Raw genomic sequence first — 25,109 nt, forward strand, 5'->3', positions numbered from 1 at the left:
TATGCTGAAAACAGCTGGAGGTTTACTGTAATTGTCAGTGAGATTTACTTGCCAATTTTAACTTTTCCAATACTTTTGAATGGCCTGATGAACACCTCAAATGAAAGTGATTTTTTTTTGCATTCATGCACAAATTTTACAAATCCCTATAGGAAAACTCTATGCAATGCATCTCGGATTGAATTCTCCTCCCAATGACAGTATTATGGCAGAGCAAGAATTCTGCTTGCTGCCCAGATCCAACCCATTATCCTGGGATAAGGGTTAAATATGCAGGGTGGGGGGGCTCCTCCCACCAATGCAAAACTGAAAAATGACCAAGTGAGAAAGGTGTTTAGAGGTGCCTTTCAGCCTTCACCTAGTCTTACTGTAACAGGATTTAATTTTAAACACACCATGTTTTGAGCTCCCCCTTGGGGAATCCTTGTTCACCGCTTTCCAATTATAAGGCAAAGAAATGAGCACAAACAGGCTTTCTTAGGTTTAAAGAACAGTGAAATTTATTAAACTTAAACTCTAATTCGGTTAACGGATACACGCGCCCACGCTAGCATGCATACATGATACACACATGCAGATAGGGACAGAAAAGAGAAGAAAAATAAAGTGGAGCGGTTTGAGGCAATATCTGAAGATTTTCTTGTTACTGTGCTTCGAGCTCACTGTCGAGTCCTTTTGTAGTTAGTTCTTGCTTGTAGGTAATTCCTGCTTTTTGTTGGGGACCAGTATTCTTCTTAAACCTTGTTCACTGTAGGAGACTTTTCTCTCTTGGGGTTCATGTGTCTTCAATGGATTCCAAAGCTGGTGAGAAAGAGATGGGAGCAGACAGGAGCGAGATGTTCTCAATCCAGCATCCAAGAGCTTTCTGTCTTCAAACAGTGTTTCTCCAAAAAAAAAACAACTCAGTTCAAAACTCTGCAACAGCCAGTTAATCATGTGACGAAACTGATCTGACTACGTCCGTTCTCTGTATTGGGAGCAGGGACGGGTTCCTTTGTTCCAACACTGTCTGTTAGTATGCAAAAATATCTTTCCGGTTAGGGGCCTGGCAATTCTTTGTAATAGGCCCTCTTTTCTTCCCAGCAACAATTTGAAGTTTAATGTTAATGTACCTCATTCTCAGCAGGTGGGAGTCTGCATGACAACAGGAAGAGGTCACTTAAAGGGGGCTTAAGAGCCCAAGAGATGGAAGAAGGTGCTTTTTTTTTGGGCTCTCGCTCCAACAGTGGCATTAGCATGCCTTCTACTTAAGGGTTACTGCATTTGTGGGGAGTGTCCTGGCACCAGTGCAGAAAGCACCGAATCCAAAATTGGCTTAATGGCAGGAGGCAGAAAGTGATGGTGGAGGGTTGTTTTTGCAAGTGGAAGCCTGTGACCTGTGGTGTACCACTAGGACCCAGTTTGTAGTGTACATTGATGATTTAGACATGAATATAGGAGGTATGATCAGTATGTTTGCAGATGACACGAAAATTGGTGTCGTAAATAGTGAGGAGGAAAGCCTTAGATTACAGGACGATATAAATGGGCTGGGTGGAGCAGTGGCAAATGGAATTTAATTCTGAGAAGTGTGAGGTGATACATTTTGGGAGGACTGGCAAGGGAATGTACAATGAATGGATGGTAGGACCCTAGCAAGTACAGAGAGTCAGAGGGACCTTGGTGTACTTGTCCATAGATCACTAAAGGCAGCAGCACAGGTATATAAGGTGGTTAGGAAGGCATATGGGATACTTGCCTTTATTAGCCAAGGCATAGAATATAAGAGCAGGGAGGTTATGATATATAAAACGCTAGTTAGGCCACAGCTGGAGTACTGTGTACAGTTCTGGTCACCGCACTATAGGATGGACATGATTGCACTGGAGTGGGTGCAGAGGAGATTCACCAGGATGTTGCCTGGGCTGGAGCATTTCAGCTATGAAGAGAGACTTGATAGGCTAGGGTTGTTTTCCTTAGAGCAGAGAAGGCTAAGGAGAGACTGGAGAGGTATACAAAATTATGAGGGGGATAGATAGGAAGAAACTTTTTCCATTAGCGGAGGGATCAATAACCAGAAAGCATAGATTTAAGGTAAGGGGCAATAGGTTTAGAGGGGATTTGAGGAAAAATGTTTTCACCGAGGGTGGTTGGAATCCGGAACACACTACATGAAGGGGTGGTAGAGGCAGGAACCCTCACAACATTTAAGAAGTATTTAGATAAGCACTTGAAACGCCATAGCATACAAGGCTACGGGTCAAATGCTGGAAAATGGCTCTTGCTGGCCGGCACAGACACGATGGGCCAAAGGGCCTGTTTCTGTGCTGTATAACTCTATGACTAAGGCGTGTGGTGGAAAGAAGGGGGGCAGCTGCTTTCCTGGCTGGAGAACAGAGGGCAGGCAGATACACTATGATCAGCCTTACCAGCCAATTCTCCCTCCTATTCTACCTATATACCACCTAATTTAGGACAAGATAGCAGAAAAAAATGCAGCCCCTCAGGGTCAGATTTTCAGTGATGTTTAAGGGATACTGGCAAATTCAGCCTTTGTCTTCAAGACTCTTGTACAAATGCTAGGAATCTATTATACATGTAGAAATGCTTACAAGTGGTATAGGGATGTTTGGTTATAAAGATATATGTTGTGTTTGTAAATTTGAAGCAAAATGATAATTTTGATTGTACAAGAGCACCATTAATATCGAGGCCAAATACAGTTTCTGAAATTGTGTCGTCAGAATCTGCTTTCCCTTTTGGCTTAGACAGAATAGCAAATTTAACAGTTGTATTTGATAAGATCAAATTGATATCCAGATTTGACAGTCTTGAGAATTTAGCTTGGTAAAATGTGGCACACATTGGTAAAGGAGCACTATTCTGAGATTAGGATTAACGCACATGCTAGGACAATGTAAAGGAATCTGTTCTCTCGGTCTGACCCATATAATATCTCATGCGATGTCTTGGTATAAACACTATTAATCTTTCCCAAGAAATGCACCAGAAAGTCTTATAGCAAACCAAATTTGAGCAATTTTGAATGTAATATTTCAACAAAGTGATATTTACAGACATGACATTTAAAGTTAAGTCCACTTTTAAGAGCAGCACCAAGTAAATAAGAGTACAAAACAACATGATTATAAATTGGCCTAAACCGTCAGCATAATGACAGTTATAATACACAGGGAACTCACATCATGAGCAATTGAACAATAACAAAGAAGCCATTGGTGTATGGTTATGTGAACTTCACCTTGTGCCATAATAACTGAGTTATAATTCATGATAAATCCATAACTGTGTGTATAATCTGAAAAACTGCAAGGTGTTTTCTTGATCTTTATAGTTAAATTCAGGCAGACTGGTCAGGAGCTGGTAGCATCTGTTTCTTCCTCGGGGGCCAACAGGAACTCCTGGATCTGTTCCCTCACCTGGGCTCTAAAATAAATCACATTTAATGGCAATGGTAATTGATATAATTTAATGCATAATATGTGGTATGAGAGCTCCAAATCATTGAATCCAAATTCAACTATTTACTCTGTTAGCTCAAATTACTGATTCACCATTTCTCATTCATGAAGGCAGGCAGGTTACAAAACTCCCAGATCGCCTCCAGTGAAGAAGAAGAATAAGCTGCTGGAAGCCTCACAGAAATTAACCCCTGTTGTATATTTAACTGTTGATTGATTCTAAATGTCTGATATAAACTAAAATAACCCAGTTCTCACAGCAAGGGATCTCCCATACAACATCGCTGCAGGTAGGGGGTTGACTGACTACCTTATGCCAGGCAGAGAAATATATGCAGCAGTTTTTTTCCAGTTCTTCCACTGAAGTGTATGTGCGCAAAATCCATGGCAGTAGACACCTCAGGTCGAAATTCTATACTACAGCTGCTAATCTGGCTTCCGTGTCATTGGGAGAGTTAGCTCATATTATTTTGGGTTACCAAATGAAACCTGCTGTGCTGATCTTTCACTATTTGTACTTTTAATAAATCTGATTTGTAGATTATTGCTCGTCATAGTGCCTGAAAATTGTATTTTTTTCTGTTATCTGAAGAATTTGAAGGGTGAGAGCCTTCTCCCTTTTCCAGTGAGCAATTTAAAGTAACATGGGTTTCTGTTTGACCGTGGATGATGCTACGTTGCCAGATAATATACATACAAGATTACATATTGGTTCGTAGGGAGCAAAGGCGTATTTATGAGAACTGACTTCTACTCTGCTGCTGCACTTCTTGTGGGAAAAAGCTAATTTCCTTTCAAAGTTGTGCTTGTGCTGGGGCAGAAGTTTTGCAGCTTCAAGAGGAACAAATTCAATGTTGTTGAAGGGTTGCATCAGGTGCAAGCCCTTTTCTTAGAGCTTTTGTGAATGCAAGACCTTATTGAACAATCAACCAGAACACACATTAGAAATTATAACCATGTGCATTAAGCAAATATATTGAATGTCAACTAGAATAAGAAAGGTTATGAGACTTTAGACTACTGGTTAGGAGCCAGATAGATAATGACACCAACAAATATACCTTGTACGAAGACTAGCTAAATTTTGATTCACACACGCAAGCTGGAAAAATTTATTACAGTAAGACTCAATAATGTGGAAACCTAATTAATTATCAAGATTGGTTTATGAATAAATTATGTAAATTCACCTGCGCTTTCTGCGTTCTGCTTCAGACAGGACATATTGCGGTAGCAGATCCAGTGACACCTGCAAATTTAAGTGAATAAAAGCAAAATTCAAAGCAGTTTTATTTAGTATATATATGGTCAGGCACCGAGTGAAGGTATCAAGCGCTTCCAGGACAGGAACAGAATAGATGAAACATAGGGCTGAATTTACCGGCCCCCGGGTGACAGGCGGTTGGGGGAGGGGCAGTAAAATGCCAGGCGCAGAGCCTTGTCGGGCCATTTTGCCAGCTCTGGACCAGAAGCATAGCTGTTGCCCACCAACTGGAGGCGGGGTTAATTTAAATAATTAAGGGCCACATAAGGGTCCCTAGACACTTCCCGGGGGGGGTCATCGGAGCCAGTGTCACCATGGCCCAATGAGGGGGCTCTGGCTGCAAAGGCCACCCCTCGACTACCACGCCATCGCTGCATGGATACCCTTCCGATCACTGGGGCCTACCTTGTTGGCCCTGGCAGAGAGAAAAATTTGACACCCCTGTGTGGGCACTCAAAAAGGAGATGCCCTCTTGTTCTCCTTGCACCCTCAGCAGCAGCGACCTAGGTGGCACTGCAGAGCTGCTGGCCCCGATTGGGCTGGCAGCATGGAGAGCCAACCCGCCGTCCTTCATTGGATGGCAGGCCCAGCAATGGCAAATAAAGAGGCTGCCTCCTGGAAGATTGCCACTGCGGAGCTGCTGCCCGCCCACACAGGCTCGAGACCCGCATAAGGTTCTGACTAACAAACTTCCAGGAAAATCCTGGCCACAGTCCTTGGCATTTCTAACATATAATAACTGACATTATGGTCAGGTGTGGTGACATGCTATTCCCACCACCACCCCCCAAAGATTAATTTCATGCTTGTTTCTATAAATGTATACTTAGGAGAGTCATTGTTTAAGATTTCAGCTGAAAACAATAAATAAAACCTCAAGCAATTCAACGGGCTAATTCCTGGTCCAAGCCAGTTAGTAAATGGTGGTAGTTTTCACATCTCTCTCAATGATACTGGTCTTATCTAATTAGGTAATATTGTAGGCAATCAGCATCAATCACTTAACATTGATGTGTGATTTTTTTTCTTTGTTATACACATCCAAAAGCCAATTAGGTGAAAGTGTGGCAGATACCTTGCATGCATAATGCATGATTGATGTGTGCTATATATGTAGATATAATAAATTAATTAGGACAGTAGAATATGTAGCTTCCAAAAAGAAAAAGCAAATTTTACAATGCAGCTTCGTAACCCAGAAAAAGAAAACCACCTTCTTGGATACAAAATATCTAAATTCAGACTCCTGCAGTTTTATATTTCATTGTATCTGCATCACTTAAAAAAAAATGCAAATTAGAGTCTAAGTTTACTAATTTTAACAACTTGATGAAAACATTGCTTGCAAACAATGCAGAAATGTGAAGAAAATTTCAATTTTACAATCTGACTTACCATATCTTTGACAGTCAGTCTACAGCTGTAGCATAGTAGTGTGAGGAAATCTGTGGTTCTATTACTACAGAACAACAAATAAAATTTAAATGGTAAGTAACTTAGCAGCTTATGTATTCGTCACAGTTCTTTAATTTTTGTTATTGCTCATCCATATTTATAAACTACATGTGTGTGGATTGTGGTACAACAGATAAATTGCAGATTAGGTTTATGATTCCCTCAGTGAATTCACAATTTCAGTCATGTCTATGCTTGGAAAAGCGGAATGGAGGCCAGTAACAGCAAGGGTCACTTTAGGGTCAATATCATGCACCTGAGTGGCATTTGCAGAGTCATGGTAGCAAACTTCCTGCTCACCATTTTGACCAAGGAAGATCCAGGGAAGAAAATAAATATCACCAACAAAACAATAGGTTCTAGTAATAATTGAGAAGATTTTGAGGAAGTGCAAAAAATAGTTGGAAAACTCAAAATCAGATCAGTTCCCAAATAAGTTACATTTTAAAAAAAAGTAATTTAGTACAACATGAATTTTATGGGCATTTGTACATGGACTCTGTTACAAAGCTAATGGTTTAAATTACTTCGGTAGAGAACCTTACCAAGTTACAATTATTTGTGGATATCCTGTACGGCTGCTCATGGTAATTCAGAGGGTACACTGTTTTGCAAGAATATCTTGCATTTATCTGGTGCCTTTAACAGAGTAAAATGTCCCAAGGAACTTTGTGGAAAAGAAATCAGAAAATATTGATACCGAGCTAAAGAAGGAGATATTAGGACAGGTGGGAAAAAGCTTGGACAAATTTAGAGCTTAGACCCCAGGCAGGTAAAGGCAGGGCAGCCAACAGTGGGGCAAAGAAGCCTGGGATGCGCAAGAGACCAGAATCGGATATATGTAAAATTCTTAAAGGGTTGTAGAGTTGAGGAGGTTAGAGATAATGATGGTTGAGGCCATGGAGGGAACTGTACACAAGGATGATAGTTTTAAATTCGAGGCATTGGCGGAACAGGAACCAATATAGGTCGTGGATAGCACGTTTAGTGAATTGGTCACACCGCAGATTAGGATTGCTGAGGGAGAAAGGGAATGGGTGACCAAAAGGCAGAGAAAGAGCAGGAAGGCAGCGCAGGTGTCCCCTGCGGTCATCTCCCTCCAAAATAGGTATACCGTTTTGGATACTGTTGAGGGAGATGGCTCACCAGGGGAAGGCAGCAGCAGCCAGGTTCATGGCACCGTGGCTGGCTCTGCTGTTCGGAAGGGCGGGAAAAAGAGTAGAAGGGCTATAGTCATAGGGGATTCGATTGTAAGGGGAGTAGATAGGCGGTTCTGTGGTCAAAAACGAGACTCCCGAATGGTATGTTGCCTCCCAGGTGCACGGGTCAGGGATGTCTCAGATCGGCTGCAGAACATTCTGAAGGGGGAGGGTGAACAGCCAGTTGTTGTTGTGCACATAGGCACCAATGATATAGGTAAGAAATGGGATGAGGTCCTACAAGCAGAATTTAGGGAGCTAGGAGCCAAATTAAAAAGTAGGACCTCAGAGGTAGTAATCTCAGGATTGCTACCTGTGCCACGTGATAGTCACAGTAGAAATGAAAGAATAGTCAGGATGAATGCGTGGCTTGAGAGATGGTGCAGGAGGGAGGGGTTCAGATTTTTGGGACATTGGGACCGGTTCTGGGGGAGGTGGGACTATTACAAATTGGACGGTCTACACCTGGGCTGGACTGGAACCAATGTCCTTGGGGGTGCTTTTGCTAACACTGTTGGGGAGGGTTTAAACTAATGTGGCAGGGGGATGGGAACCAAATGAGGTCAGTGGACAGTAAGGAGGTAGTAACTAAAGCCTGTAAGGAACTAGATAATGAAGTCAGTGTGACTAAGGGAAAGAGTAGGCAGGGAGCAGATGATGAACGCAAAGGGACTGGTGGTCTGAGGTGCATTTGTTTTAATGCAAGAAGTGTAGTAGGTAAGGCAGATGAACTTAGGGCTTGGATTAGTACCTGGGAGTATGATGTTATTGCTATTACTGAGACTTGGTTGAGGGAAGGGCATGATTGGCAACTAAATATCCCAGGATATCGATGCTTCAGGCAAGATAGAGAGGGAGGTAAAAGGGGTGGAGGAGTTGCATTACTGGTCAAAGAGGATATCACAGCTGTGCTGAAGGAGGGCACTATGGAGGACTCGAGCAGTGAGGCAATATGGACAGAACTCAAATAGGAAGGGTGTGGTAACAATGTTGGGGCTGTACTACAGGCCTCCCAACATTGACTGGGAATCACTTAGTGTTAGAGGTCTAGATGGAGCAGAATTTGTAAGGAGCATCCAGGAGGGTTTTCTAGAGCAGTATGTAAATAGTCCAACTCGGGAAGGGGCCATACTGGACCTGGTGTTGGGGAATGAGCCCGGCCAGGTGGTTGAAGTTTCAGTAGGGGACTACTTTGGGAATAGTGATCACAATTCCATAAGTTTTAGAATACTCATGGACAAAGACGAGAATGGTCCTAAAGGAAGAGTGCTAAATTGGGGGAAGGCCAACTATACCAAAATTCGGCAGGAGCTGGGGAATGTAGATTGGGAGCAGCTGTTTGAAGGTAAATCCACATTTGATATGTGGGAGGCTTTTAAAGAGAGGTTGATTAGCGTGCAGGAGAGACATGTTCTGTGAAAATGAGGGATAGAAATGGCAGGTGAAATTGTGAGACCAGCTAAGAGGAAAAAGGAAGCATACATAAGGTCTAGGAGCCTGAAGAAAGACGAAGCTTTGAAAGAATATCGGGAATGTAGGACCAATCTGAAACGAGGAATTAAGAGGGCTAAAAGGGGTCATGAATTATCTTTAGCAAACAGGGTTAAGGAAAATCCCAAAGCCTTTTATTCATATATGAGGAGCAAGAGGGTAACTAGAGAAAGGATTGGCCCACTCAAGGACAAAGGAGGAAAGTTATGCGTGGAGTCAGAGAAAATGGGTGAGATTCTAAACGAGTACTTTGCATCGATATTCACAGAGGAGAGGGACATGACGGATGTTGAGGTTAGGGACAGATGTTTGATTACTCTAGGTCAAGTCAGCATAAGGAGGGAGGAAGTGTTGGGTATTCTAAAAGGCATTAAGGTGGACAAGTCCCCAGGTCCGGATGGGATCTATCCCAGGTTACTGAGGGAAGCGAGAGAGGAAATAGCTGGGGCCTTAACAGATATCTTTGCAGCATCCTTAAACACTGGTGAGGTCCCGGAGGACTGGAGAATTGCTAATGTTGTCCCCTTGTTTAAGAAGGGTAGCAGGGAAAATCCAGGTAATTATAGACCGGTGAGCCTGACGTCAGTGGTAGGGAAGCTGCTGGAGAAGATACTGAGGGATAGGATCTATTCCCATTTGGAAGAAAATGGGCTTATCAGTGATAGGCAACATGGTTTTGTGCAGGGAAGGTTATGTCTTACCAACTTAATAGAATTCTTTGAGGAAGTGACAAAGTTGATTGATGAGGGAAGGGCTGTAGAGGTCATATACATGGACTTCAGTAAGGCGTTTGATAAGGTTCCCCATGGTAGGCTGATGGAGAAAGTGAAGTCGCATGGGGTCCAGGGTGTACTAGCTAGATGGATAAAGAACTGGCTGGGCAACAGGAGACAGAGAGTAGCAGTGGAAGGGAGTTTTTCAAAATGGAGACGTGTGACCAGTGGTGTTCCACAGGGATCCGTGCTGGGACCACTGTTGTTTGTGATATACATAAATGATTTGGAGGAAAGTATAGGTGGTCTGATTAGCAAGTTTGCAGACGACACTAAGATTGGTGGAGTAGCAGATAGTGAAGGGGACTGTCAGAGAATATAGCAGAATATAGATAGATTGGAGAGTTGGGCAGAGAAATGGCAGATGGAGTTCAATCAGGGCAAATGCGAGGTGCATTTTGGAAGATCCAATTCAAGAGTGAACTATACAGCAAATGGAAAAGTCCTGGGGAAAATTGATGTACAGAGAGATTTGGGTGTTCAGGTCCATTGTTTCCCTGAAGGTGGCAACGCAGGTCAATAGAGTGGTCAAGAAGGCATACGGCATGCTTTCCTTCATCGGACGGGGTATTGAGTACAAGGGTTGGCAGGTCATGTTACAGTTGTATAAGACTTTGGTTCGGCTACATTTGGAATACTGCGTGCAGTTCTGGTCACCACATTACCAAAAGGATGTAGATGCTTTGGAGAGGGTGCAGAGGAGGTTCACCAGGATGTTGCCTGGTATGGAGGGCGCTAGCTATGAAGAGAGGTTGAGTAGATTAGGATTATTTTCATTCGAAAGACGGAAGTTGAGGGGGGACCTGATTGAGGTGTACAAAATCATGAGGGAAATAGACAGGGTGGATAGCAAGAAGCTTTTTCCCCAGAGTGGGGGATTCAATTACTAGGGGTCACGAGTTCAAAGTGAGGGGGGAAAAGTTTAGGGGGGATATGCGTGGAAAGTTCTTTACGCAGAGGGTGGTGGGTGCCTGGAACGCGTTGCCAGCGGAGGTGGTAGACGCGGGCACGATAGCGTCTTTTAAGATGTATCTAGACAGATATATGAATGGGCAGGAAGCAAAGAGATACAGACCCTTAGAAAATAGGCGACATGTTTAGATAGAGGATCTGGATCGGCGCAGGCTTGGAGTGCCGCAGGGTCTGTTCCTGTGCTGTAATTTTCTTTGTTCTTTGTTGTTCTTTAGCAGGTACAGAGATCATGGTTGAACAGGACTTGGTGCAAGTTAGGAGATAGGTAGCAGAGTTTTGGATGAGTTCAAGTTTATGGAGGGTGTTAGAATGAGACACCAGCCAGGACAGCATTGGGAATGGTTGAGGTTGGAGGTAGCAAAAACATGGATTGGGGTTTCAGCAACAAATGGGTTTAAGCAGGTGGAGGTGGTCTTGGTTAAGGAGAGGATATAGGGTCAGAGGCTCAGTTCAAATAAGACACTGAGATTGCAAACAGTCCAGTTTAGCCTATGGCAGTGGCCAGGGAGGTGGATGGAATGGAGTGGAAAAAGGAATGGAGTTTTGTGGTGAGGATAAAGACAATAGCTTCGGTCTTTCCAATGTTAATTGGAGGAAGTTTCTGCTCATCCCATAATGAATGTTCCTTATCTCATTCCTGTCTTCAGGATTTGCACGTATTTAAATCTGTGTAAACAACTAGAATGCATCATATTCCCATTCGCCCTTATCCCCATGAAGAAACAGAATTCATGTAAATAGGAAGAAAGAAAGGATGCTTTAGGTTTTCATATTGATCAGATTTGTCCACTTGGCTAGCATGAGGATGAGAATCAGATTGGAGATACAGAATTCTCTGCAGTCTTTCTTTCTAAAGGCACTTCATTGTTTGTAAGCACCTACCTGCCTGTTGAATAGCACGGTTCTGAGTGTGCACCACAGCATTTTCTTTTCTCTTCCTCTCCAGCTCCACCACAGCAGGATTGCTTAGTAGCCTCTTTAACAGGCACCTGGTCAGGAGACTGCTTGAGTGACAGTTTTTCTGATATTAGGGTAGCATGAAATGCTGAGGCTTCCTCTTGAAAGAATAACAAATTCAACAATTTTTAAAAACCCAATTATAGAATTTACAATACCTCACACGTGATATTTTCTAACATACACAAGGAATTCCAGCAATCAATTGAGATTCTGTGACCTTAATTGTGAACTACTTTCTATTGGTTGGAAAATTACCAATGGAATAGTAAAAGTCTATCCATAAGAGATCTAACCCTCTTTCCAAGTTAGGAACAGCTCATATTTTAAGGAATTCAATTATGAAGGAAAAAAGAATTGAACATAGAAACATTGAAAAATACCTCATCATTGTTACATTTAACAATGTCAGTATGGTATCCATGGACAGCTTCTAAAGAGGAAGTCTTTAGTATTTATGACATACCTACTTTAGTGTCCATAGCACAGAGACACAGGAGACATTTCTCCAAATGTTCGGCACCACAGTTCAAGTCAGAATAAGCTGTATTTAGCTTCTCACTGGTCCTACAAGAAAAAAGTAACTGAGATTACGGCAAACTATTATGCCATACATTCATATTTCTTTATTAGCTATAATTTCAAACTAATTTGAAAATGAAATATAAAAATGACTGCATTTGCTGACAATGCAACCACTAGGTGGCGCATTACTGGCACATGTGCAAATGCAGCCTCATTGACTGAAACATCACTGCCTGCAACGTCTCAGGCAGCTGCCTGTAATAAAGATGGCGCTGCTCAATTTGACACACACAAAGGGAATTGAACTTAAACTTCCTCAATGGCTGCGATCGCATTGCTGCCTCCATACTCCCCCAGACATTTCCCCGCTCCCTCCCACGACCGTCGCTTCAATCGTCGCTTCTCATCCCTGCTCCTTCCCATGATCGCCACTTGGGAGGGTGTGGAATCAAGGGTGGTGGAGGTGGGAACAGTGCCAGGGGAAGGAGCTGGGCGAGAGGAAGTGAATGCGCCGATCGTGGGAGATCACACAGTGAATTCGCTTTTGTGTGTCAAGTTTAAGAGCATACTGGCGGGGAAGAGATCCCCTCTGCCCTGGCAACCCACTCCCATCCTTTCCCCACTCTCTTCTCAGGTGATGTAGGCTACGCATGCGCAGCATCATACTGGCAGGATGAAAGCGTTCTGCACGTGTTCCGTTCAGACCAAAGTGATGACGTCAGCGCTTGGCTGCATTGACAGCAGACACTCTGTATAATAACTGCAAGGGATATTCATATTTCAGCAATATGGTAGAATACATTCGAGCTCCCTTTTATTCCACTGTGTTCCTGATTTCAACCGTGGTACCAAAACATGGAAGTGAAAGGCAGCTAAAGTCATCCACGTAAAAGAGGAGAAATATTGAATGGGGAGTCTCCAGTGGACTGCTCTTTTGCATCATCTGGCTTTCAGCTGACATTAGCACAGGTAGCTCCAGTACTAGCCAAACCTCTAGCTAAGCTGTTCCAGTACAGTTACAACACTGACATCTACCTGACAGTATGGAAAATTCCCAACTATGTCCTGTCCACAAAAAGCAGGACAGATCTAATCCAGCCAATTACCACTCCATCAGCCTACTCAATCATCAGCAAAGTGAAAGTTTCAACAACAATGCTATCAAGCAGCACTTACTCATCAATAACCTGCTCGCCAATGCTCAGTTTGGGTTCTGTTAGGACCACTCGGCTCCAGACCTCATTAAAACCTTGATCCAAACTTGGACAAAAAGAGCTAAATTCCAGAGGTGAGGTGAGGGGAGGGTGGCTGCCCTTGACATCAAAGCGGCATTTGACCAAATGTGGCATCAAGGAGCCCTAATACAATTGTAGTCAATGGCAATCAAGGGAAAAACTCTCCACTGGCTGGGATCATACCTGGCACAAAAGAATATGGCTGTTGGAGGCCAATCATCCCAGCCCCAGGACAACACTGCAGGAGTTCCTTAGGATAGTGTCCAACCATCTTCACCTGCTTCATCAATTACCCTTTCTCCATCAGAAGGTCAGAGTGGGGATATTCGTTGATGAATGTACAATGTTCAGTTCCATTTGTAACTTCTCAGATAATGAAGCAGTCCATGCCTGCATGCAGCAAGACCTGGACAACATTCAGGTGTGGCTGACAAGTGGCAAGTAACATTCGTGCCATATAGGTGCCAGGCAATCACCATCTCCATCAAGAGAGAATCTAACCGCTGCTCGATATGCAAAGGCATTACCGTTGCTGAATCTCCCACCAATAACGTCCTCAGAAAATTAACCAAACCACCCGTATAAATTTGTGGCTACAACAGCAGGCAGAAAGCTGTGCATTCTGTGGCATGTAACTCACCTCCTGACTCCCCAAAGCCTGCCCACTATCTACAAGGACATCAGGAGTGTGACGGAATACTCTCCACTTGCTTGGATAAGTGCGGCTCCAACAACACTCAAGCAGCTTGACACCATCCATGACAAAGCAACCCACTTGACTGGCACCCCATCCACCACTTTAAACATTCACTCCCTCCGCTGCTGACGCACAGTGACGGAGGTGTGCATCATCTACAGGATGCACTGCAGCAACTCGCCCAGCCTCCTTCGAAAGCACGTTCCAAACCTGTGTTCTATACCACCTAGAAGAACAAGGCAGCAGGCACATGGGAACACCACCACCTTCAAGTTCCCCTCCAAGCCACACACCATCCTGACTTGGAACTATATCGCCATTCCTTCTCCACTGCTGGGTCAAAACCTTGGAACTCCCTCCCCAACAGCACTGTGGATGTAACTATACCACATGGACTGCAGCAGTTGAAGAAAATGACTGACCATCACCTTCAAAGGCAATTAGTGATGAGCAATAAATGCTGGCCTTGTCAGTGATACTTGCATACCATGAACGAATAAAAAAAAAAGCAGGCTACCTGACTCACTCTGATGAAGGGGGTGCATAACCTTGGAAGAGTAACAAGGAGAGAAAATCTTGGGGTGGGAAAACATTCATAGTTCAGAAACATGTTGAAAAGCACACTATTTCCTTTTGTTCTTCATTGGCACAATTTACTGCACATTCTCAAAATGTTTGGGAAGACATTATTACTTAAGACAGATACGTTTATCCAAATCAGAAAGCAGCACAATTCTTACCTGTAAACAGTGCTTACAGTGGATGGGTAATCAGTCTGTAATTTGTTCACAAAACTCTCAGTCAGTCGATGAATGCTAGCTTTATCACTGGTCTGAGAAAGAGTATTGTAGATTTTGTTATATGGTTAGACAAGTAACCTTTCATTCAAACTCTGTTCTTTTCTTACTGAACTGGTAGGGCTGTGATTCTAAATGATTCAGATATCAAAATTTATCAAATATTAAACCTACATTAAAGGATGTAAGATCCATGTTGCATTTCTAAATACTTAAATATGTTTCCATTAATCCAATGATAGCTGGTTGCCTTCTTTTTCTGAGTAGAAGTCCTACAAAAAGTCCAGGTAACAAGCAATTTTGCCCACTGGTCTAGCAACAATAGCTTAGCAATTACTGTTTGTGTTTGAGGTATTGTATAAACACTAACCACATCCCTCTGCTACTTTAACAGAGGTGGTAATCTATTTGAAATAATGGGTTACGATCAAGTATATGAAGGTGGGGTAGTTAGGAAGTAAAAATAAGAGGCTAATTTCAAAATTATGCCGTCTATGAGCCTACTTCTCCTATCCCTAACTGTACTTGAAATGTCTTAAACTGCATGACAAAACTGTACTGAAATACAGAATATTTTCTCCTGGGTGTCACAAATAAATACTAAAATACACTACCTTCTGGTAATGAAAGTCATTAGACATTAGCGCACATCTCTCATTTCGTACATGTGCTTTGCTACATTATACTCAGATCTAACTAACAGACAGAATGTTTAGTTTAGTTTAGTTTAGAGATACAGCACTGAAACAGGCCCTTCGGCCCACCGAGTCTGTGCCGACCATCAACCACCCATTTATACTAATCCCACGCTAATTCCATATTCCTACCACATCCCCACCTGTCCCTATATTTCCCTACCACCTACCTATACTAGGGGCAATTTCTAATGGCCAATTTACCTACCAACCTGCAACAATTAAGTGCAATCAATCATCTTACCTTTGTATCTATTGCTGGGGTGAAAATATTAGGAACATCAAAAAGTTTATTATAGAAAGCAATTTCTTTAGACGAGTATTCCCTCATCGGCCGTACAATCATTATATCTCCATAACGATTATCTGAGAATCCCTGTGTTCAGAAAGAAATAATATTTGGAAACTATTTCCTACATTATAATAAAAAGTCGATGTCCATGTATCAGTTCTGTATAGTGCTAAATGAAGTATTCTATAGATACACAACCCCAGCACAACTTACAGCACCCAGTTACTGTAGTTACTTTTAGTTACAGAAATGCATCTCCCAAAAGAAATGCAATCTCTAAATTCTGTTTTATATTCCCAGTTAATGATTTAGTCACCCAGAGATTTTATGATGATTTTTTTTATGACCTCAGGTTAATAAGGGCTTTGAGTGGTTATCCTTTTTTCCAAAAAAGATCTATTCTTTCATTAGGCTTTTCTTCTGTCCACCATTTTAATAGTTGCTACAATAGAACAAAAAACAACCTAGTAGCAGCAATGCACACAGAAATAATCTAATTGACATGCCAGGATGTAAAATAATCCACACACTTTATCTTCAAGTCACATATTAGGTTATTTGGGGCATCAAATGTAGTTTGTTGTATACAAGTTTACAGTTCAGATGATGGGATCTGTCACATTGTTCAGAATCTTCCATACAACATAATCTAACCTAGTTAACAGTTATGGCCTCACTTTCATAATATGCAACAAGTTTTTCAATGTACTTTTTAAATAAAATGGTGTGTTAATTAATTAATTTAATTATCTTTTCATAATAGTTTAACACGTATTTTGCAATTATTAGAGCCCAGATCCATCACTGTCAAATTATTTTTTAATCTTACACAGGTAGTTTGCATTACTCCTTACAGTATCAATAGCAAGTGAGGCTCCACGTCCCAGTGAAATATTAGTCAGAAGTTTTACTGCCAGTCGGGTACAGCTGTCTCCCATCATTATTTTTGTGTAACCTTTGATCCTTGCAGTATACAAGAGCAGATGATGTCTGTTGAGAAATGTATTTTTGTTTAAGAGATGTAAAATCTACAAAGACCAGAAAAAATGAACTATTCACATATACAAAAGCTTGGTCAAAATGATCCAATTTCACAAGTTTTCTAATGCAAAAGCTAGATAAAAATAAAAAGTTTGAATAAAGCTCACAATGCTTCAGTCATAGTTGCCTTTGGTTTCTACTGCAGTCAGTGTAAACAAGGTAAACATCACATCTCTGTAGCACTGTGGTTTCCTAGCTATCCGGATGTTTACAAAGGTAAAACCAGCAGGAAACAGTTGGCATCTACCTACATCACTAAAGCTTGACATTACGATTTTCCTATACTACAAAAAAGTGACTACACTTACAAAAGCATTTCATAGGTTCTAGATCGTTTCGAGTATGTCCTGATGCTGTGAAAGGCACTTTATAAATGCAAGCTCTTCTAATTTGGATTGGCTGCTAGGAATAGTTCAACAAGATGCTTGAACCAGCAAGTGGGATCTTAAAATTGCCTATCACAGTTTGAACAATCCTATTTGAAAGTGCACTTGAATGAATGCTCAGTTATGAATGGATTGAGTTCAGCTGCAATATCCCCATGGACGTAAGGCTTACTAATACTCAATGTCCAGGCTCACAAAAGATTGGCCACTTTAGCAATGCGCCAGAAGGGAATCTACAACCATGCAACTACCCCTATGCAAATGTCAGCAGTTTTAGGACAGAATCAGAGGAAGGAAGAATAGGCCTTAGAAAGGCTAGAGAAGATTTACCAGGATGTTACCGGTGGATGAGCGATTCAATTACAAGGATAGGTTGGAAAAGTTCTCCTGGGAACAGAGAAGGTTAAGAGGTGACCCAGAGGGAAGATCTAGAGGGAAGATGAGGAGATTTTTTTTCATACAGAGTTGTCAGGATCTTGAACAGTCTACCGGAAGAGGTGGTGGAAGTTGATTCCATAAATAATTTAAAAAGGGAGTTGGACAGGTATTTGAGAATGAATGACTTTGAAGGTTACAGGCAAAAAGCAGGGGCATGGGACTAAGCGCAACAGCTCTTTTCAAGAGCTATCACAGGTACAACAGGCCAAATGGCCACTTGCTGTGCTGTAAATTTCTACGACAATGATAATCAGGTACAAAATGAAAATATGAGATTATGCCAGTGCATAGAGACTATGCTTGTTTTTATTGATTTAATGAGATACACTTTATTGCTAACAGGTAAAGCACTGGACAATTCTGCTGCGATTTTGACTACAAAAATCCATTCTAGGTAAAGTATATAAAATGGGATACCAGAATCTGAAAGTTCAGTACAAGTAAATGCATCATATTGGGGGAATTACTGGGGCAGGTTATAATCTCATTTTAAAAGCACAATATTAAGATCTATGAAGGAACATCAGAGATTACTTTTTACCGTAATGTTTGCAGCAATTCCTCTTTAGCGGTCAGTGTCTTTATTGAACTAAACAGTTCCTTTATTGCCTCTGTTTGTGCCAAGATGAATGGCCATTTTCCACTGGTGGAAGTTTCTGAGAAGCTGCTCCCAGTATTCTCGTTATTAAAACGATCACAGATATCGAGTTGAGCAAGTTTCGTTTGAATCTGCTCTTCTGAATGTGTGACATTCAACTGCTCCATAACTGTAGGTCTTTGCTCTGCCTGAATCTGCGTCTCGCGCTGCTTTTGTAGGAAACCATCCACTGCCTCTTTGTAATTCTCACCATGATGGCTTGCTGGACTGGAGGAAACACTCTGCAACATGGAATTAGGCAACCTGAACACCTACAGAACAAAAGCAGTCAAGGTTAGAACGAAAACTTTTAAATAACTATCAATTTCACTTGTGATTAAAATAAAGATATTAAACCTTATTGGCTCCATTCCTAAAACTCCCAGTCAGAATTTTGAGGATATTTTAATAAAATTACCTCCTCTAAATAGACTATATGGTAGGGGAATCCTGAAGCTTGGAACATGCCTTCCAGCTGTGATAAAGTTGCCCGTCTTTCTTCTAGACTCCTTCCACACACAGCTCCCTCTGTAGGTGAAACAAGAAAAGACATTAACAATTTGCCTTCTATGTGACAGCAGGGGCTGATGTACACACATTCACAAATGTAGCTTTCCTCGTCTATTTTCACCTCTGCAACATTGCCTGCCGTTACCTCAATTCGTTCGACTTAATTTTTCTCAATGCATAATAGAGAATAAAGGATAGGATGACAAAAAGAAATACAAAAAGGTTAGGAAAGAAGTAAAAAAAAAAGGAAAGCAAAAAGGAAGTTAAATTTATCAAGGAATATAAAAAATAGTATTCTACAAACACACAAAAAAGAATAGGATAGAACAGGACCACCAAGGGATACACAAGATAAACTCTCATATAATAACATAATGATGGAAAAACTGCTTTACCTCTGGATTTACCAGGGAAACCAACAAGGTGGACAAGACATTTGAAAAGATCAAAAAAGATAATGAGATCATGCAATATTAAAAGGGAAGAGATAATTGATAAACTAATCAAACTTAGAAAGGCTAAAACCCTTGCACTGGATGGATTGCACCTGCACATATTAAGATTATGGAAGAGCTAGTAGAGGCACTATTACATATATATAATTCATTAGAAAAGCAAATAGCGCCAGAAGACTGACAGACAGCTAACATTACTCCTATATTTAAAAGGGGAGCTAAAACAAGTCCAGGGAACTACAGACCAGTTAGTTCAATATCGATGGTTGGAAAGATAATGGAATCGTTACTCAAAGATGTAAGAGATACAGAACATATAACAGAGTAGTCAGCAAGGAAATCGAAAGGAAAGGTCATGCTTGACCAACCTTGTTAAATTCTTTGAAGAAGTAGCAAAAAGAGTAGACAAGCATATTGCAGTAAATGTATTTGGATTTTCAAAAGGTCTTCGATAATACACTCACTACTAAGGTCAGAACATCTCGGGACAAGTAGCAGAATTAATATCAAGCTGGCGACAAAACAGAAAACAGAGTGTAGAGATTAAGGGTAGCTACTCAGACTGCCAAAAGGTGGGAAGTGATGTTCCACAGGGATCAATGCAGGGACAACTGTTGTTCTCAATTTACATTAACAATTTGGACTCTGGATCAGAAATACAATTTCAATATTTGCGGATGACACCAAATTTTGTGGAGGGAGCTGAGGGATGTGGGTAGTGGTATAGTAAATAGTGAGGAAGAATGCAACAAAATACAATACATTAATAAGCCTGCAGATTGGACATGTCATTGGCAATTGAATTTAAATATAGGTAAATGTGAATGTACATTTTGGCAGGATGAATAGGGAGGCACACACTGCTTGGATAATAAGCATCTAAATGAGGTAGAGGAGTGAAGGGATCTATGGGTACAGATGCACAAATCACAAAGTAGCAACAAGCACTGAGGTTCATTTCTAGAAGGACAGAATTGAAAAGGGCAGATGTTATGTTAAACCTGTGTAGAAGTATGGTTAGACCACACTTAAGAGTACTGTGCATAGCTCTACTCTAAAAGGATATAGAGGAACTAGAGATGGTGCAAAAAAGATTCACAATGATGTTACCAGAACTGAAAGGATATACTTATCAGGAAAAGCTGAACAGGCTGGGACTCTTTTCAGCAGAAGAGACAAGGTTCTGATAGGAGTCTTTAAGATTGTGCAAGGGCTTGAGAATGTAGATGTAGAGAAAAATTTTCCACTTTTTTTGGGGGGTGGGGTGGGTGGGTGGGGGGAGTCCAAAACTAGAGGTCATAACTATAAGATAGTCACTAATACATCCAATAGGAAATTCACCCAAAGAGTGTTAAGACCGTGGAATGTGCTACCACAAGATGTAGTTGTGGCACATAGCATAGAGGTACTTAAGGGGAAGTTAGATAAGTAGATGAGGGAGAAAGAAACAGAAAGATACGCTGATAAGGTTAGCTGAAGCGAGAGGAGGCTCATGGAGAGCATAAGTGCCAGCATAGACAAGCTGGGCCTAACGGCCCATTTCTGTGCTGCAGTCTGTATGCTTCCCTTACTGGCTGTGTTCCACCTGCCACAAATTACAGTGCATCTGAAAGTCTATCATCCCATCCTAGTCTGTCCTTCTCCAATATTACTCACTGACCATCAATGGCTCGTCATCCTACAACATTGATTTCAAAAGCATGTCCATGAGCACACTGCTCCGTTACTCTGCTCTTTAACTTTGGTCTTGTTTTTGTATTCCTCTTCCCTCTCTCCATTATTAGCGCAGCCTTCAGCCATTTGAAACCTATACTCTAGAATTTTTCCCCAACCCTCTATTGCCTTTCTACCTTTCCCTATTCCTTCAAAAACCCTTAAAGCTCACCTCTTCGTTCATGTCTTTTATCAAAATCTCAATGTTTTTCTCACCACTGTTCAGAAACATTTTTTATAAAATTCTGTGGTGCTTTAATGTTTTATTACATTAACTGCATTGTAAAAATAATGTTTGTGGTTTCAATCAGCAGCATTCGAAATCCAAGAGACCGACAATCTCCAGTTTCCTGGCCCTAACCATCTCCTCTTCACTATGGACATCCAATCTCTCTACACCTCTATCCCCCATGAGGAGGGTCTGAGGAATCTCCATTTCATTCTTGAATAGAGGCCCAACCAGTCTCCATCCACCCTCGTCCTCCTGTCTGAACTTGTTCTCATGTTGAACTTCGTCTTCAACTCTTATTCACTTCCTCCAAATTAAAGGTGTTGATATGGGTAGTCGCATGGGTCCTTTTTTTTAATAAATTCATTCATGGGATGTGGGCGTCACTGGCTATGCCAGCATTTATTGCCCATCCCTAATTGCCCTTGAGAAGGTGGTGATGAGCTGCCTTCTTGAACCGCTGCAGTCCATTTGGGGTAGGTAGACCCACAGTGCTGTTAGTAAGGGAGTTCCAGGATTTTGACCCAGCAACAGTGAAGGAATGGCGATATAGTTCCAAGTCAGGATGGTGTGTGACTTGGAGGGGAACTTGCAGGTGGTGGTGTTCCCATGTATTTGCTGCCCTTGTCCTTCTAGTTGGTAGAGGTTGCGGGTTTGGAAGGTGCTGTCTAAGGTGCCTTGGTGCATTGCATCTTGTAGATGGTACACACTGCTGCTACTGTGCGTCAGTGATGGAGGGAGAGAATGTTTGTAGATGGGGTGCCAATCAAGCGGGCTGCTTTGTCCTGGATGGTGTCAAGCTTCTTGAATATTGTTGGAGCTGCACCCATCCAGGCAAGTGGAGAGTATTCCATCACACTCCTGACTTGTGCCTTGTAGATGGTGGACAGGCTTTGGGGAGTCAGGAGGTGAGTTACTTGCCTCAGGATTCCTAGCCTCTGACCTGCTCTTGTCACCACGGTATTTATATGGCTACTCCAGTTCAGTTTCTGTTCAATGGTAGCCCCTAGGATGTTGATAGTGGGGGATTCAGCGATGGTAATGCCGTTGAATGTCAAGGGGAGATGGTTAGATTCTCTCTTGTTGGAGATGGTCATTGCCTGGCGTGTGTGGCGCGAATGTTACTTGCCACTTATCAGCCCAAGCCTGGATATTGTCCAGGTCTTGCTGCATTTCTACACGGACTGCTTCAGTATCTGAGGAGTCACGAATGGTGCTGAACATTGTGCAATCATCCGCGAACATCCCCATTTCTGACCTTATGATTGAAGGAAGGTCATTGGTGAAGCAGCTGAAGATGGTTGGGCCTCGGACACTACCCTGAGGAACTCCTGCAGTGATGTCCTGCAGCTCCGATGATTGACCTCCAACAACCACAACCATCTTCCTTTGCGCTAGGTATGACTCCAGCCAGCGGAGGGTTTTTCCCCATGATTCCAATTGACCTCAGTTTTGCTAGGGCTCCTTGATGCCATACTCGGTCAAATGCTGCCTTGATGTCAAGGGCAGTCACTCTCACCTCACCTCTTGAGTTCAGTTCTTTTGTTCATGTTTGAACCAAGGCTGTGATGAGGTCAGGAGCTGAGTGGCCCTGGCGGAACCCAAACTGACCGTCACTGAGCAGGTTATTGCTAAGCATGTGTCGCTTGATGGCACTGTTGATGACACCGTCCATCACTTTACTGATGATTGAGAGTAGGCTGATGGAGCGGTAATTGACCGGGTTGGACTTGTCCTGTTTTTTGTGCACAGGACATACCTGGGCAATTTTCCACATTACAGGGTAGATGCCAGTGTTGTAGCTGTACTGGAACAGCTTGGCTAGGGGCGCGGCAAGTTCTGGAGCACAGGTCTTCAGTACTGTTGCCGGAATATTGTCAGGGCCCATAGCTTTTGCAGTATCCAGTGCCTTCAGTCGTTTCTTGATATCACACGGAGTGAATTGAATTGGTTGAAGTCTGGCATCTGTGATGCTGGGGACTTCAGGAGGAGGCCGAGATGGATCATCAACACGACACTTCTGGCTGAAGATTGTTGCAAATGCTTTAGCCTTATCTTTTGCACTGATGTGCTGGGCTCCCCCATCATTGAGGATGGGAATATTTGTGGAGCCACCTCCTCCAGTTAGTTGTTTAATTGTCCACCATTCACGGCTGGATGTGGCAGGACTGCAGAGCTTAGATCTGATCCGTTGGTTATGGGATCGCTTAGCTCTGTCTATCGCATGCTGCTTACGCAGTTTGGCATGCAAGTAGTCCTGGGTTGTAGCTTCACCAGGTTGACACCTCATTTTGAGGTATGCCTGGTGCTGCTCCTGGCATGCCCTTCTGCACTCTTCATTGAACCAAGGTTGGTCTCCTGGCTTGATGGTAATGGTAGAGTGGGGGATATGCCGGGCCATGAGGTTACAGATTTTGGATGAGTACAATTCTGCTGCTGCTGATGGCCCACAGCGCCTCATGGATGGCCAGTTTTGCTTTGCTAGATCAGGTTGAAATCTATCTCATTTAGCATGGTGATAGTGCAACACAACATGATGGACGGTATCCTCAATGTGAAGGCGGGACTTGGTCTCCACAAGGACTGTGCGGTGGTCACTCCTACCAATACTGTCATGGACAGAAGCATCTGCGGCAGGCAGATTGGTGAGGACAAGGTCAAGTATGGTCCTAGTTATGCCTGTCTTTTTGTGGGGTATGTCCAACATTCCTTTTTCAAGTCCTACTCAGGCCCCTCCCTCAACTCTTTTTCCAGTACATTGATGACTACATCGGTGCCTATTCCTGCTCTCGCCCTGAATTGGAAAACTTCAACTTTGTTGCCAATTTTTACCCGGTTCATCTCTGACACTTCCCATCCTTTCCTCAACTTCTCTGTCTCCATTTCTGGGGATAGGCTGTCCACTAATATTCATTATAAGACCACCGACTCCCACAGCTATCTTAACTACACTTCCTCACACCCTGCCGCATGTAAGGACTCCATTCCATTCACCCAGTTTCTCCGTCTCTGTCACATCTGTTATGATATGCCCTTGCACAACAGTACTTTTGACATGTCATCCTTTTTCCTCAATCGAGGATTTCCCCCCATTGTAATTGACAGGGCACGCGACCATGTTCGACCCATTTCCTGCATTTCTGCCCTCACCCCATCCCCTCCCTCCCAGAACTGCGACAGGGTTACCCTTGTCCTTACTTGCCACCCCACGAGACTCCACATCCAAAGGATCATCCTCCACCATTTCTGGCACCTTCAGCTCCCAAAGGAGCCATTCCCTCCGTGACACCCTGGTCCACTCCTCTATCATCCCCAACACCTCATCCCCTTCCTATGACACCTTCCCATGCAATCGCAGGAGGTGTAACACCTGCCCTTTTACCTCCTCTCCACACCATCCCAGGCCCCAAATACTCCTTCCAGGTGAAGCAGCGGTTTACTTGTACTACTTTCAATTTAGTATACTATATTTGCTGCTCACAGTGCAGTCTCCTCTACATTGGGGAGATCAAACGCAGATTGGGTGACCGCTTTGCGGAACATCTCTGCCAAGTCCAGAAGCATGACCCCGAGCTTCTGGTTGCTTGCCATTTTAATTCACCGCCCTGCTCTCACGCCCACTTTTCTGTCCTCGGCCTGATGCAGTGCTCCAGTGAAGTTCAACGCAAGCTCAAGCAACAGCACCACGTCTTCCAGTTAAGCACTCTGCAACCCTCTGGACTCAACTTTGAGTTTAACAACTTCAGACTGTGACCACCATTTTGATTTTTTTTTAAACCACGTTCCGGTCTTAAACTGTTTTTTCACGTTTTTGCTTTCGGACAGAACTGTTCATTATTCTGCTATTAACACTCTCTCTGGACAAATGTTTTATCTTCTACCATGGC

General features: G+C 42.7%; 1 protein-coding gene across 2 annotated transcripts in view; it reads right to left on the reverse strand.

The window, feature by feature from the left end:
• Positions 1-473: 473 nt before the first annotated feature.
• Positions 474-25,109, reverse strand: part of ctu2 (cytosolic thiouridylase subunit 2 homolog (S. pombe)) — a 50,116-nt gene continuing 25,480 nt past the window's right edge. For both annotated transcript variants that reach the window (XM_068049239.1, XM_068049240.1), the window contains exons 6-15: positions 18,734-18,843; positions 18,220-18,587; positions 16,668-16,803; positions 15,766-15,897; positions 14,770-14,861; positions 12,039-12,139; positions 11,498-11,672; positions 6,121-6,184; positions 4,652-4,710; positions 474-3,426 (exon numbers count right to left, since the gene is read on the reverse strand). In XM_068049239.1, the coding sequence (XP_067905340.1) occupies positions 3,354-3,426; positions 4,652-4,710; positions 6,121-6,184; positions 11,498-11,672; positions 12,039-12,139; positions 14,770-14,861; positions 15,766-15,897; positions 16,668-16,803; positions 18,220-18,587; positions 18,734-18,843 (1,310 nt within the window). In that variant the 3' untranslated portion in view covers positions 474-3,353. The remainder of the gene's footprint in view (positions 3,427-4,651; positions 4,711-6,120; positions 6,185-11,497; positions 11,673-12,038; positions 12,140-14,769; positions 14,862-15,765; positions 15,898-16,667; positions 16,804-18,219; positions 18,588-18,733; positions 18,844-25,109) is intronic.

Source organism: Heterodontus francisci, chromosome 17 (genome assembly GCF_036365525.1).
Source record: "Heterodontus francisci isolate sHetFra1 chromosome 17, sHetFra1.hap1, whole genome shotgun sequence".
NCBI lineage: Eukaryota > Metazoa > Chordata > Chondrichthyes > Heterodontiformes > Heterodontidae > Heterodontus > Heterodontus francisci.